The 15497-nt window shown below is 32.3% G+C and overlaps 1 protein-coding gene across 1 annotated transcript in view; it reads right to left on the bottom strand.

The window, feature by feature from the left end:
* Positions 1–412: 412 nt before the first annotated feature.
* LOC129222616 (procathepsin L-like) overlaps positions 413–15497 on the bottom strand; it is a 45839-nt gene continuing 30754 nt past the window's right edge. The window contains exons 5-8 of the mRNA XM_054857143.1: positions 12416–12607; positions 10465–10630; positions 4169–4277; positions 413–619 (exon numbers count right to left, since the gene is read on the bottom strand). Of these exons, the coding sequence (XP_054713118.1) occupies positions 520–619; positions 4169–4277; positions 10465–10630; positions 12416–12607 (567 nt within the window). The 3' untranslated portion in view covers positions 413–519. The remainder of the gene's footprint in view (positions 620–4168; positions 4278–10464; positions 10631–12415; positions 12608–15497) is intronic.

Genomic DNA, 15497 nt, shown 5'->3' with positions numbered 1-15497 from the left:
ATGTTTGACATAATTTGCAGTTTTAGCTAATTAAGATAATACTGATTAGATGCTAGAAGATATATGTTTGCAATAGACTTTCAGAATTAAGCTTACTTTCTCTGATGGTGAAAAATCCCATTGAGCATAAGTAATGAAAATTTTGGTTCAACTATTTAGTGAATTCCTTTCTTAAACCAATCATTTTATTCCATTTGAAATAAGTCTGTTTCAAATTAAAAAATAAGAAAAACAGTAGCTTCCCAATTTTCTTCTACCCTTTATTTGCTAGTTAAGTTTTTTTTTTTTCTCCTTCCTTGTGAGGAGCTGGAAAAATAGGAGAGAAACTTAGCGTTCTTAAAAATCTTTCAATGAATTAACTCCAAATAGATACAGAGGAGTGCAAAATGCTTGAAAAAATAATTTACAACCCTTGTAAAAGCATGAAGACTTTATTAAACATATATGTAAATAGCACAGAACTCCCAGTTCTAATATAAAAGTAATATAAATGCAAAAGAAGTTTTTGGTCAAAAAAAATCACACCAACGGATAGCTGGCACTCGTCGCAATGCCACACTGATTGTCTTTGTTTCTTGACATCCGGATGTATCCTTCTTCGCCCCAAGATGTGCCCCAACTGAAAAAATATGTTGCATCGTGTAAGACAAATAATTAAAATATGAATGAAGTACAAATTCGCCGTTTTAGCTTGTTTCAGATTTTTTCCTCTGAATTTTTGATCATTCAATACGAACAACATTCATTTTGCAAAATTTACAGGGTGTTTGTAATGGAATGGCAAAAATCAATTATCATAAAAGTCATAAAAAAATTGAAAATACAGTAAAATCCCTCTAATGCGGACACTAACAGGACAATTTTTTTGTCTGCAATACAGAGGTGTCCGCAGGACAGGGGTTTAATAATGTTATTTGCATTGGAACTGGGGAATTAAAAATTGTCCGCATAAGAGGGGTGTCCGTTAGGAGGGGTTTCACTGTAATTGACGAGGACTGAACGAAAATGATATTATAAAGAGCCACGAAAAATATTGTTTATGTAAAGGGTTCATTTTGAGAATAAATAACAACAAAACAGAGAATATTATCCTATTTCCTGAAACTTTAATGGACTCCTTTTCTTTTTACTTTCAATGTTTAAATCTACAACCCTAATATTTTTGTGAATAATGAAGAATTTTCTACGTTTTCTTTGAACAAATTTGAAGAAAGATTGAAAATGGTGACAAAAATTTGAAAATGCGACTTTGAGAAACAGGTGTCACTCTTTGGCACGTAAGTGCAATGTAGATTTTCTGTAGACAATTTAGCTCCTTCATGCACATGTTGAGTGTTGCACCTTCATGCACATGTTGAGTGTTGCAAAATTAGGTGAGAAGTATTCTGATTGGGCTAGTTTTTGCAGTGGATGATGAACTAAAATTTTATTGCTTGCTTATCTTTGAGAGACTTAAAATCTTGGCAAAAATTGGGAAAAGTAGCCTTTCTTTTCAGGATGACTCAAATAATCTGCTTTTAAAGCAAAAGACGTTTAAAAGCAATACAAACTGAAATTAAGACAAAAGAAATTGGGACTATGATGTACAAACTTAATGAAGTTTTAAGATCCGACAAAAAAAATGTAAGCAGTCAAAAATAACTTCCCTTTACGAAAATTTATTCTCTGTAAGAATTTTTTTTGTAGTACTAATAATTAATTTTATCAAAACATTAACTGTTATAATCTACCCATTATGCACTATGTCAGAAAAAGGAAATACCAACTATTCTTGAGAAGGTTGGAAAAGGAACTTCCGATAGCTCGAACTAACAATCATTCGAAGGTTTTAGCCGGTCCCTTGGGACTTCCAAGTTATTGTGAGTTCACTGTATTTGAAATTCTTACACTCTAAGTTTTACTGTATTTTTAATATTAATCCATGCATATTATTTTAACAAAAGAACAGTCCAGACTTAATTTCTTATTTCACCCAGATATTGTCCACTTAACCATTTTTTTTCGATGGATTTATCTAGCTTTACTTGGTCAGCCTACAATAAATTCATCAATTGCAAACATTCTTAAATGCATTTATTGTAAATGCCACAGAAGTTTTGAACAGGATTGGACTATCTGATTTTGACCTTTGAGACAACAATTTTTTAATTTTTCTTTTTAGACAATTGAAAGTGGCTGCCATAATTTCCTGAAAATAAATGAATAAAACTGATGGTCTCAAAGAATTCCAACTAGCCTCAAAGGTTGAATTTTTTGAATTGGACGAATTAAATTTCCCCAATTTTTTCCGATTTGTATTTCAAATTCAATAAGTGAGTACTCTGATTTAAGATTTATACATTATCTTTTACCTTGACATTCTCTAACTCTACAACTAAATTCCCTTTGTATGAATGACCACTGTAGCAAAAAAAGAATAAATCAAAACATTCCATCATTTAAATTGAAGCTGAAAACTGAGAAATTTGGTTAATAGCCAGTGGGCGGTAGACTCAGTTATTAGTGGCCACTTTTTAAAGTTAGTAGCCACTTTTTAAAACTGCAACTATGTTCCAAATTTTTATTAATAATGAAAAAAGTATCATCAGAATATCGCTCACATGCAAGAAAGGTGACACAACCAAAAAGCATATTTACAGAAGAGACAAAAAAAAAAAAAAAAAAAAAAAAAAAAAATAAATAAAAAAAATTAAAAAATAAATAAATCTTTTAGTACAGTGCAAAACGAGGAAAAAGTTCAGTTTTAGAGCAGTAAATCATTTTGCAAACCATAGGGACCTTTATGATGTTTTTCCTGTAGTAAGCAATATCTCAAACTGTTATATATTTTTAAATAAATCGCAAAATGTGTGTTTTGAGCTGTGTTACTTTTTTTGTGCATGAGCGATACATTAAACATTGTTTCTGTAACCTGCCATACCCAACTATTTATGAGCATGTCCTAGAAGATGTATGCAAAATGCTTTTAGTTTTTAAATATGACTAGTGAAATACATTAAAAATGAATTTGTGTTAAACATACACTTCATAACAATGAATCTATGATATCCAGAATAAAATATATAAAATTGTTCATACTTGTAGCATCGCAATAGACCACTATAGTATTATTAACTGATATTTGTTGAATAAGATTGATCATTTAAAATGTTCCTTAGCTCATTCTCTTTTTCTCCTCCCACCCATTTGCGCAAAATTATTAGTATTTTCCTGTGTATTAACCGCAGGCAGCCTATAATCCCCAAGTCCTAAAATCTGCCTGAAGAAAAAAACAATTTAAAAAAAATAAAGTTTGAATTTAACATATCATTTAAGCAACTACACTAAAAATGTGAAAAGGTAATTACTTTGACAGCATAATCAAAATTGATCTGAAATATTATCTAAAATATGATTTCTTCTTGAAATCATAATTCTAGTATGCTAGTTACTTAAAAAACAGTCAAGACGAAGAAGCAAACAGTCTAATCTTATGCAAATGGCTCCTAATTCACTGTATTCTTGTTTATTTTACATTGCCTGAATCGGGTAAAAGGAACATTCAAGCAATGTAAAATAACCAACATACAGGCAGGCAGCGAGAAGGAACATGCAAGCTTTGTAAAATGGCGTACAGTCTCTATCGGTAAATCCTACTGTAAATATTGAGGCTCAATAAGAAAAAAAAAATCACAGATAATCTGCGGCAGCGTATAATCCGCACCTCATGAACTTTGCCTTTTTTAACAGATTATCCGCAAGAAAATACCATAGTGCTTTTCAAATAACAATAAAATTAAAATATTGATAACATCAATAATTAAACATAGGCTTACAGAACACTATCATCCCAAGGCAGGTGGCATGTGCAGGGTTCAAAGTGCAAACACTGCTGCAGCTGAATTTCTCCCCCTAGCAGTGGGGAAAAGAAATACATTGGGGTAGCTCGGAACAGGGGGAGAGGAACCTGGTTCGATTGGGAATGCAAGTACAGTGACTAAGCAAGAGTGGCGACCGGGGTGGTGATCAATAACACATTTTTTGATCGATGACGCATTTTTTAATTGCCACTTTTGCAACTTTAATCACCATGTGGCGAGTGGTGACTGCTAAGTTTCAGCTTTAATTCAAATCAGTTACATACAAAATAACAAAAAAAGAATGTATAAGCATTCATCAAAATATTAACCTGTTTTTCACAATCCAGTAATCTTCACCACGATCAGAAGTCCCATAACCAACGACTAGTACTCCGTGGTCAAGGGTCTCATTGTTACATTCCATTTCATCGTAAACGCCTGAAAAAGAAAGAAGAAATGCCTTCAGTATAACACTTACGTACCAAGCTTTTTCAAAAGAAAGGATTTATAGTTTCATTTTTGCATCTTAAGTTTAAAGTACATATTATCTCATAATTTAAGATATAAAATTAAGGACTTCGAGCCAGAAATTCAAAACATTTAACAGCAGTTAATGACTACTATGAATTGCACACCTTAAATTTAGCTTTTGATATCTTATGAAGGAAAATTGAAACTGGAAACAAACAAAACAATGGGAAATGTTTACAGCAAGAAAACTGGCACATAACAGTAAAAAAGTGGAAATCTCTTTTATCAATTAAAATGAAATTAAAAAGTTAATGAATCTAATTTAATAACCAAAATACGTTTACAAAATTCAAATAATGCTATAAAAATTAGAGTTCAGTCATAACAAACTTCCAACTGATATCTTTTTCTTTCTTGTTCAAAAATTTATTTCTTCGCTAAAAATTTTGCTTCATTCAAAAACCTTCTGCAACACTTATTTAACTCTTTTCAACTTGTTCTACAGCAGAATGACATGTTTTTTAGGCCATTTTAGCATGATTGAGCATATTGTTAGAAAGCTCTACTTTTCAAGCACCCTGCTGCTACAACAATAATTAAATTTAAAATTCAAATTTTAAAATACCCCTCACCCTCTTTCTTTAGTTTATTTAAGAAGTATTTAAAAATTATTTTGCTTTAAAAACAAGAAATAAATAAAAATAAATAAGGGCTCATTTCTTTGTAAATAAGTACTCTCAAAAACTAAATGATTTGTACCTAACTTGTAACAAACCTTAAGTTCCCATAAATAAAGTCAATTCAATCCAGAATATATGTACATAACTTCCAACCATCAAAATAATTGAAATGTCAGAAACGTGCAAAAAAAATTGAAATCTCAAACATGGCAAGCGAATTTTTTGCAAATCGAAGTTTGAAATGTCAGTATGTTTCAAAAAAAAAAGTTTTAATCTGTAAGAAACATTAAATTTTCATCATTCATATCATGAAAATAACAGAATTTTTTTTAAAAAAAGCACTTTTCACAATGCACTCAAAAGGATAAAATAAGTTTTCTGGGTCAGAAAGGACAGTTTCAGTATTTCTGTAGTTTTCAATTATTCCAAGAAAATGACACTACAAATGAAGAAAAGTGTGGTTCAAGTCATGTACAGAATTTTTTTTAATCATTATCTAGCTTTCAATTATAGATTTGAGTGTTGAAACATGCATATTTTTCTTAACGGGAAAGTTTGGTTTAAAATGACTTGAGCCACACTTTTCTTCGTTTGTGGTGTCATTTTTTTGGAATAATTGAAAACTACAGAAATACTGAAACTGTACTTTCTGACACAGAAAAGTTATTTTATCCATTTGAGTGCATTATGAAAAGTGCTTATTATTTTTTAAAAATTCTGTTATTTTATTCTTTTCAGTGTAAATGTATTTCAGAAATAGAATAATGTTACCATCACAGAATTTCACCTTATTTTTTCACATAAATGCTCCATACTAAAAGAAAACGAATCCTATTATATGTAAAGTAAGACAAAACAACGTTAGAAGAAGCACAAATTTGCAACGTTGTTTTGTCTTACTTTACTGTTCAGCACAAAGGTATTTATTTACCCTATTATATGTGTCTAAAACTTGAAACAATTGACCCTAAAAATTTATCTTTGTTCCTCTCTAAGATTTATTTGTGTGCTAAATTAATTAGAACCATTTAAATATTAAAAGGTTTCCCCAAACTATTTCGTTTCACAGCATACAAGTTACTAGAGATAAACATCTTAATATGTCTCTTTACTAAGCCCCGTTATCGATTATTGGCATAGATGAGGCAAGGTTTCACTCGAAAGGCGTCTTATCTTGATATAGAGACACATATCAAGTGAAGCCTTGGATGAGGATAAAAATCGTGATAAAGCCATTGAGAAGGAATAGATGGAGAGAGTGCAACCCTACTATCCCGATACGGCAACAGTACCATGTGACTTAGGGAGCAATTTCGAGTTGACCGTAACCGCTGAAGAAGTTTTCATTAGCTGAAGCCATGCATAACAACCTTTAACTGTAGAAGGGAAAAATTAGATTTATAGTAATAGTGCAGTATTCTAGCATTGTAAACTGTGAGAAGAAAGCCACACCAGGAGGTCCAGTAACTTTTCCCCAGCATGTACGAATTTTTTTTCTTCTAAATAAAGAAAAATAACATTTATATGCATTCAACGAGTACATATTCCACAGTTGCCTATAATTTTTAAATTTTTGTATTTATTTTATCTATAAAAGTTATAAAACATTGTATATCTTGAGTGCAAATAACATTTTAGTTCCATAAAAACACTTTTTACTTAACTAGTAATTATTTTAACGGCTCTTAAGCATTTTGTGTACATTTGCTTTGTTGTCGAGTATCTTCTCGCCAAGCTCCTGTGAACAGCAGATGCGCAAGAATAAAGATTTGCTATTTTTATGTTTCAATTTAAATACTAGCATGCCTGCGTATGGAATCATTTCAAAACATTGATTACAATACATACGAATCCATAAATTTTCAGTCAATAACTGAACACTTTAAACTATTTGTACATGCCCGTCATTTCAGGAAATAAACATCAAAATACATGAAAAATGCAATTACATTATATTTTAAAATCCGGCAAGAAGTGGAGAGAGGGAATTTGAATGATAGGCTCCTGTATTTGTATCCGTTATTTATTTATTATTATGCGGTAAAGGAGTTGGAGCCAGAGTTGCTCTGATTTGTAGCCCCGACTTCATAATAAGCACCGTCGCGTCGTCTGAAATATATTTAACGCCAAAAGAGCGATTAGGTGCCAAAACGCGACAACTTCCCAGCCAAAAAAGTCACCTGGCCTGGGAAACATTGGATCCCAAGCTTATTTCACTGAGACATTTGCTATGGCTCCCTCCATTAGTATTCCTTCTCAATGGATAAAGCAATTATATTGAATAAATTTCATGCTTGCTCCAGAGAAGCCTTGATTCAAAATTTTCATTATGATCACTATTAACATTACTGTTGCAAGGCAACGATATTTTAGAACAATGGGCTTAATTATTTAAACACTTAATGGGGAAATTACATGAAATTTGCTATTTTCCATCCTAAACAAAATAATAATTGTATTTCAGAATTTTAATTTTTTAGCGTTAAGTTGTATTTTAATATTAAGCAAATCATTTAGTGAAATCCAGAATCTCTAAGTGATCTAGTTGCTGAAATATATGCAAAACCAGGCTTCAGATTACTCCGTGACAATCAGGCCCAAGTATAATAAAAATGGTTAATAAAGCACAATTTTGCAGAATGAAAGTCATTAAAACTCTCGGAAGAGAAGTAATTAACAGCAAAGCATGAGTTAAAAAAAATTTTCCAAAAAAATAAATAATAATAAATAAAAATAAAATATAATTTTTACTAATAATAAAGCTGAAAGCCTGTGTCTCTGGATGTCTGTTAATCTCATAGCGCCTAGACCGTTCAACAGATTTTCATGATATTCGGCACAGAATTAGTTTGCAAAATAGGGGTGAGCACTAGGGTAGGCCGAAATAAGCCGAAAAATTTTTTTTTTCAAAATCAATTTTTGGATAGCGCGCAAAAGTTGCGTAGTGAGCTAGTTAGCTCTCACAAAAAATTTCGTAGATATTAAAAAATATCTAGCCGGCGCTATTTGACACTGAAAAACCGAAAAAAAAAGAGAAAAATGAATTTTTGTCGAAATTATTTTAAAAAAACTAAATTTCAAATATTTTGCTGGAATGCACCGAAAATGTTATATAATGAGCCAGTTCGATCCCATAAAATGTTTCATTGATTTTAAGGAGCATTTAACCGCTTCTTTCCGACATCAAAAATTGGAGAAAAATGAAAAAATATTGAATTTCTTTAAAAAACCAATGTGAAAATTATTTTGCAAAATTAAATCATAGACTAATTAATTAAATAACGCCATTAATCATAGTAATTATTATCACGCAATAGTATCATACATTTTCGAGAACTACATATGTAGATAATAAAATTTTAAAAAAGAAATCTTCAAATTTGATTTATAATACCTCATGCATAATGAATATTATTTTTTGGAATAATATTGTCCCTTGTTATCAAAGATGGAAGTTCTTTCCTAGCTTGAAGTTTAGCACGAATGTATCCATCTCGTGTAGTTTCACCACGAACTTTTATTGCAGCTTCGGGTATTAGTTTCACACAACGTTTCACAGCTTGCGTGTGACAGGGAAATTTCTCGAAAGTAAACTCTGTAGAATGTTCTTTGCACATTTCTTTCCATTGTTGGTCTTTTAGATGCATTGTAAGAGGTGGCTCTGTTACAACACAGTTTGCCCAATCAACTAAATCAACATAATCAACGGCTTCAAAATTGAGTTTAGGACGCTCAAGAATCGTACACCATCCGAGCTCTTCGTCTTCTTATTTCTAGAGTTCAGAATGCGCCTAACAGCTAATTCCCGAATGTATTTTCTTGAGTCAAACAACATTGTCAACAGTAGCTGTTCAGAATGAGCGAAATATGCATTACTTGACCGAGAACTTTGAAAATTATCTCCTTAACGTTGTCTGGAAACTGCCTTGCAAGAGAAATCATTTTCCAAAAATGTTGGGCGCGGTACTGGCAGTTCGGTCTCATTTTCATTTCAAACCACATTGGAGCATAAACTAAAATTACATACTTTACAAGCATTGTAAGGTTTTCTGATGGATTTGGAGTGCCTATATAGAAGCGTAACAAACGGTTTGTAGTTGTCAGCCATCGCGCATGACTGACTGAGTTTGCCTGGGCTACTGTCAGCCACGCTTGAAGGACAACTACCATCTTTTACGGGAAGACAGATTCTATACAAATATTGTTGTTCAGTACTTAAATTTTTTTATATCTTCCATATCCAAAACCAAAAGATTGCAGTCAGTTTTATCAAATTTGACCACCGGATTTTTTTCACAATCTCTAAGAAGTTGTTCGATAGCTCCAGAATATGAATGTGGCCACTTAGTGCAACCGTCCAATTCCAGTATAAGATGCCTCAGTGGCAACTCATTGTGGACATTGGACAATAGAGAGGACCCCTTTAATTGCTTAATTCCCAGCTGTGGAGGTGTAAAAATACAGCATTTCTTGTCGGGGGGTTTTGTCTCTTAAGTGGGTCATAAAGTCGAGAGGAAGAAATGGCTTGAGAAAAAGAATACTTGCGTTCAATTCATTAATCAGTTTAAAGAACTTCAGAGGATTAACATTTTTTAATACTCAAGAGCTCTATTTGTCAAATATATATAAAATAGTTATAAAATAATCTTAGGAATAATAAAAGTAGTTGAGCGCCGTTTATTATCCAGGAGAAACAATTGGAACCGAAGATTAAAAAATTAGCATCTTATGTAACTATTTTTTATTTGAGTGTGTGCATTTTTTAAAATTGGCGTACAAATGTCGCATAAAATTGATTGAATTTTCACTGTTTTTTTCTAAGTAACGTATTGCGTAACATTTCAGTACTTACTTATTTCAAAACTACTTTTAATTTTTTTTTTTTTTCATTTTTCCAATGTTTCAGTCTTAAAGGAGCGTAGCTAAATATTCTACGAAATGTATAAAAGTCTTTGAGGATTTCAACTAATTCACTGACAGATACTTCTAATGTTTGCTGAAAATAGCTTCAAACTTTTATTTTCGACCCCCCCCCCCCCTTTTTTCTTTTTTTTTTTGAAAAAAGTGCATTTTTGTCCTTTTTTTTCAGTTTTTCGAGGTCAAATAGCGTCGGCTAAATATTAAACAAATTTATCGAAATTTTTTATGGGTAATAACGGGCCCATATAGCAACTTTTCCGCACTATCCAAAAACAGATTTCCAAAAAAAGTTTTTTCGGCCCACCCTAGTGAGCACCTCAAAGGGATTTTTTGAAAATTCGATTTTGTCCCTTTTCTATTCCAATTTTAAGAAAATTTTACTGAGCAAATTATAACATAGACGAATAAATTACCAAGTTAGAATCAGGCCAAAATTAGTTCCATTCAAAGCTTGAGTATGTTTATGCATACTCAAACTGGATCATGCTCAAAATTATTACCCTGTACCTGCCTCTAACTTTTTGTGTGAAACTAATTTTAAATCAAGGTCTCACCTGTTTTGTAAAACTGGAATGTTTCATGACTGGCATCTATGGCAACGGACACAGGTCCAACAGAAGCAACAGCTTCCATCAGTTTTGTTTCATCACCAGATGGTATGTCTATGAAACCAGTATCGGTGGCACCTCTGTCTTGTTTCTTGTAGTGACATCGTCCTTGCTAGAATATATAAGTACGTATTAATACCACAAATAAAACTTAAGGAAATGGAACCTAATAACACTATTGTAAAAAATTACATGGACTAAAAAAGTCAATTAGACTAAAAAAGTTAACTTTATGAGATTCTAAAAAAAATTAAGATGACTTTTTCAGTCTGTATCTGCCACACAATTTCTTTTTATATGTCATCAGGGTCCATATAAGAAAACATGTATGATAGGCAAGACTTAAACCACACATTGTATTCAATCAGGAATTCAATCTGAATAAACATTCAGCTTGGATATTGGTACCTGAAGAAGCACTGGCTTCAATAAAATTCAAAGTTTTATTATACATGCTTTCTTTTCATGCACAGGTGGTAAATGACACCTTCTTCTTCTATATGGATGATAGAAAAACCAAATTTGCACTAAAAGCAAAATGCCAAGTGTTGGTCTTTTCTGTATTTTATACTGTGTGGATTATTGATTGTGTAAGATGTATTAAAACTTGACCGACAGGGGTGACCCACTTCCCTTAACCAACCCTATATCAAAACCTTATCACTGTGGGCAATGCAAGTGCAGACATTAATAGCACAGTGCCAAACAGCTCAAAAACCTACCTAGTATCCTTTGTAACATATTTGCTGTTGACTCATGAGGGATGGAAAGCGATAGAGGAGGGAAGTTCAAACAGACTCCTCATAAAATTATGATCTCTAAAAACAGACCTTTCCGAAAATGTACGTTTAAATATTGAACCCAGCAATAACCATCAGGAAATACCAGTTTCAAAGGAGATTTTTTTTTTTTTTTTTTTTTTTTGAGTTTGGAAAACATCTAAGATTTAAAGACAAGAAATGAGTGGTTTTAAGGGGCATAAAAAGGTTAGATGAAAATTAAAGAATTTTTAAACATTACACATTCTGGTTCCAAATCTCCAACAACTCAGCACCCTTTGAATATCATGCTCATCACAAGTGCTCCCTCCATCTTGGAACTATACATTCCCTAATGACAGTTGGTGACATCAAAGCATTTTTTGCTTGTATAAGAGCCATTGAAAAAAGCACATTTTTCTTAGATGAGAATCAGTAGTAGCAATTCGAGGGGGCAAGGTTTACATAAATAAATAATTTATTTATTTATTTATTGTATTTTCTAAATATAAGAAACCAAAACTAAAAATTATCAAAGAGCAGAAATGTCAAGAAATGTCAATATTCAGATCATAATTATTTGTTTTACTTTGTATATCTGTTTACGAAACATTATTTGGAAAAAGCAGTAACTTTTAGTTTATGTATTTATTGTTTAGATATTAGTAAATCAATTGTTTGACTTAAATAAGCCATCTTAATGAAATTTTTACCAAGTGTTTGTAACATCTCAAAATACTTTGGAGTATAAATGAGGTAAATCTAATTCAGTATTTATTCAGGTATTTTAAGTATTATTCAGGGAAAGTTACTGTGCACATAATTCATCAAAATCTAAAGAAAAAAGTTTGTTAAGCTGTTAGATTTATATCAATTACCACTCATTAAAGCTCTGAAAACCAGCCTTAACAAAATTTTGTAACATTTTTTCTTTCTCCTTTTTTTTTTGCTGCCGCTAAAAATACTATGGCTTTTTGTTGTCATTCCCCCCCCCTTTACAGTACCAATATCTGGCCCTGATGAGAATCAAAATTAGAAATAAGGGAAAGTTAATTTTGGTTTGTAGCTAAACAACCATAACTAAAACAAAAGTTTTCCAGCAAAAAGTCTAAAATAACGAAAAGTGATGCATATATTACCTTGGCTTTATATGGGTATGACTCTTCAGAGTCGATGCCATGATTGTACTCTATGTATTCAAATGCTTGATCCATCAACCCGCCATTGCAACCTTCATTTCCATATTTTGTAGAACAATCTATGAGGTTTTGTTCGCTTAGGGACACCAATTTCCCTGTCTTACGAAAATGCTGGCCTTCCAGTGCACCAGTCTAGAAAAAAAAAGAGAGGTAAGTTTGCTTAGGCAATAAGTAGAAATCTTAGATAGGTAATTTTATTGTCAAAAAATAAATAAAACCATTTGCATAAGGTTTGTGTTTGTATTTTTGAGTTTCATTCAAAACATTATCATAAAAACAATTATTAGTTCTAAGGTATGCAGTCAACCCTCGTTTATCGCGGTTAATTCGTTCCAGACTTTACCACAATAACTGAATTTCTGTGAAGTAGGATTCTGTATATATTTTTCTGATTCGAGCGCATAAAACGTACTTGCGGCAATTGAATAGGTTTTTATCATAGTTAGAGCCCCCTAGACATGAAACAGCACCCTTTGCCACCATTACATTTGTATTACTTAATATATTGCACAAAATGGGAAAATTAGATTTGTTAGACGTAATAGATATCACATTGTTAATTATTGGTGAATAAACTACACACACACGCAGTTCTTACACACTACTACTAATGTATGAAAAAACCTCAACTTGTTCGATGAAGAATGAATTGCACGTTAGTGACCGTAGATGTCCCCGTCTTCCTCTTCATTTACGTGAACAACTTAAAAAGCTAGTACATTACATAAAAAGTAGTCGAAAACTTTGTACTGCATAGTGAATAAAATATAACAACGTATATAAAGTACAAATTCAAAATGAAAAAAGGTTAAAAAACCAGCAAACAGCTGTTTCGGCACTCTAAAATACAAGTGCCATCATCAGTGCAATTAAAAACGATGACAGGTTCAACCCGACTAAAACACAGTCGAGGCGAACAATGGAATGAGAGACGAGTTGTAAAAGATATGAGAGCAGTACCGGAAACGATGACGTCAAGGTTGCGTCAGAACTACAGAGGACAGTTGCACTCCGGTGAAAACGTCACGGACAAAAAATAAATCAAATAACAGACTTCCAAACATTAGGAAAAGGGGGAGTGCTAGACAAATCATTGACGATTAAATTAGAATTTTTCCATATGTAATATGACTCCCAAAAATCTAAATCATGAATGGATGAACACTCGTGAATAACTTTGGCGGAAGAAAAAATAAAATTATGGCCACAAGACCAACAATGTTGAGCAATAGAGGAGCGTTTGAGATCCTGTTTTTTGACGTCACTCGTCATAACAATATATTTACAACTACTGTTTTCCGTAAACCCTTTGCTGTTTCTCTCCCCCCCCCCACAAGTTATCCGTTCACCCTCCTAAACAAAAATTGACTGCTTTCAGATCTTTTATTTACCGTGCTTTAGCCATTTGTTTAAATTCCAATCTACTTTCATCAGAACTGAATTACCTACGAAGTATTGCGATTGATCGGGGATTCACATCAGATATTATTGATACCATTTATAAGAAGCTATGTAGCTCAGCTAACAAAAATCAAACACTTGCTCCTGTGAACTATTCGAGTTCCGTTGTCTTACCCTTTTTTCCTAAAATCAGTCTACAAATTGCCAAAATCTTAAAAAAGTTTCATTTTTCTGTCACTTTTTCTCCTGTTAATAAATTAAAATTTTCACAGCTTAAACACCCTGTTCAGAACCTTGACAAATGGGGCATTTATAGTGTTTCCTGCCAGTGCAAATTGGCCTACATTGGGCAGACTCGACGATCCCTCAAATTCCGGATAAAAGAACACGAAAATTACGTCAAAAAACAGGATCTCAAACGCTCCTCTATTGCTCAACATTGTTGGTCTTGTGGCCATAATTTTATTTTTTCTTCCGCCAAAGTTATTCACGAGTGTTCGTCCATTCATGATTTAGATTTTTGGGAGTCATATTACATATGGAAAAATGCTAATTTAATCGTCAATGATTTGTCTAGCACTCCCCCTTTTCCTAATGTTTGGAAGTCTGTTATTTGATTTATTTTTTGTCCGTGACGTTTTCACCTGAGTGCAACTGTCCTCTGTAGTTCTGACGCAACCTTGACGTCATCGTTTCCGGTACTGCTCTCATATCTTTTACAACTCGTCTCTCATTCCATTGTTCGCCTCGACTGTGTTTTAGTCGGGTTGAACCTGTCTTCGTTTTTAATTGCACTGATGATGGCACTTGTATTTTAGAGTGCCGAAACAGCTGTTTGCTGGTTTTTAAACCTTTTTTCATTTTGAATTTGTACTTTATATACGTTGTTATATTTTATTCAGCTAGTACATTGTTGAACACCATTTACAGATGTATTTATCTCCTAGTAATAATACAGTGATTTAAACTTTCCAGTTAGTGCTTAACGGTTAAAATGAGATAGAGATTCCCTACACTTTCTTCAGTGATTTTATACTTCCATTCCCTCAACTAGTACAACTAGCCCCACAGACCTTACTTAAAAGACATACTTTGTTACTCTTCTGTAGAAAAAAGTTTACATGAGTGCATAAAAAAGGCTAACTACTATATTTGAAAAGAAAAGAAAAAAACTAGAAAAAAACGCAATGTAGTGAAGCCGCGAAAGTCAAAGGTTGAAGTAGCGAGGGACGACTGTAAATACATTTATAAAAAAAGTCATACTCTTGAGTATATACAACTTAGATTTCCCATGTTCATACACTATGTTATTAAGCAGTAAAAATAACAAACAAAATATAATAAAAATAGAAAAGACTAAACAGTATTAAAAATTTGAAGTTAAGTTTTAAAATTAATTTTTAATTATTATTAAAACTATTATATTAAATCAAACTTGTAAAAAAAAAGCATATATGTCAGCAAAAATCTTGGCAGAAATCTCATGTCAGAAACAATGGGTCCTTGGAAGATTGCAAGAAATTGCTAGTTAAATGAATTGAAAAAATGCAATGCAAACTAACTTCTTTGCAGAGTTTTGAAATCTGCAGAGAAGCTCTGCAAAATGTGGAGTAGTTGGCAA

Source organism: Uloborus diversus, chromosome 5 (assembly GCF_026930045.1).
Source record: "Uloborus diversus isolate 005 chromosome 5, Udiv.v.3.1, whole genome shotgun sequence".
NCBI classification, from domain to species: Eukaryota; Metazoa; Arthropoda; class Arachnida; order Araneae; family Uloboridae; genus Uloborus; species Uloborus diversus.
The sequence above is the reverse complement of the archived record's forward strand: the minus strand, read 5'-3'. Positions and strand labels throughout refer to the sequence as shown.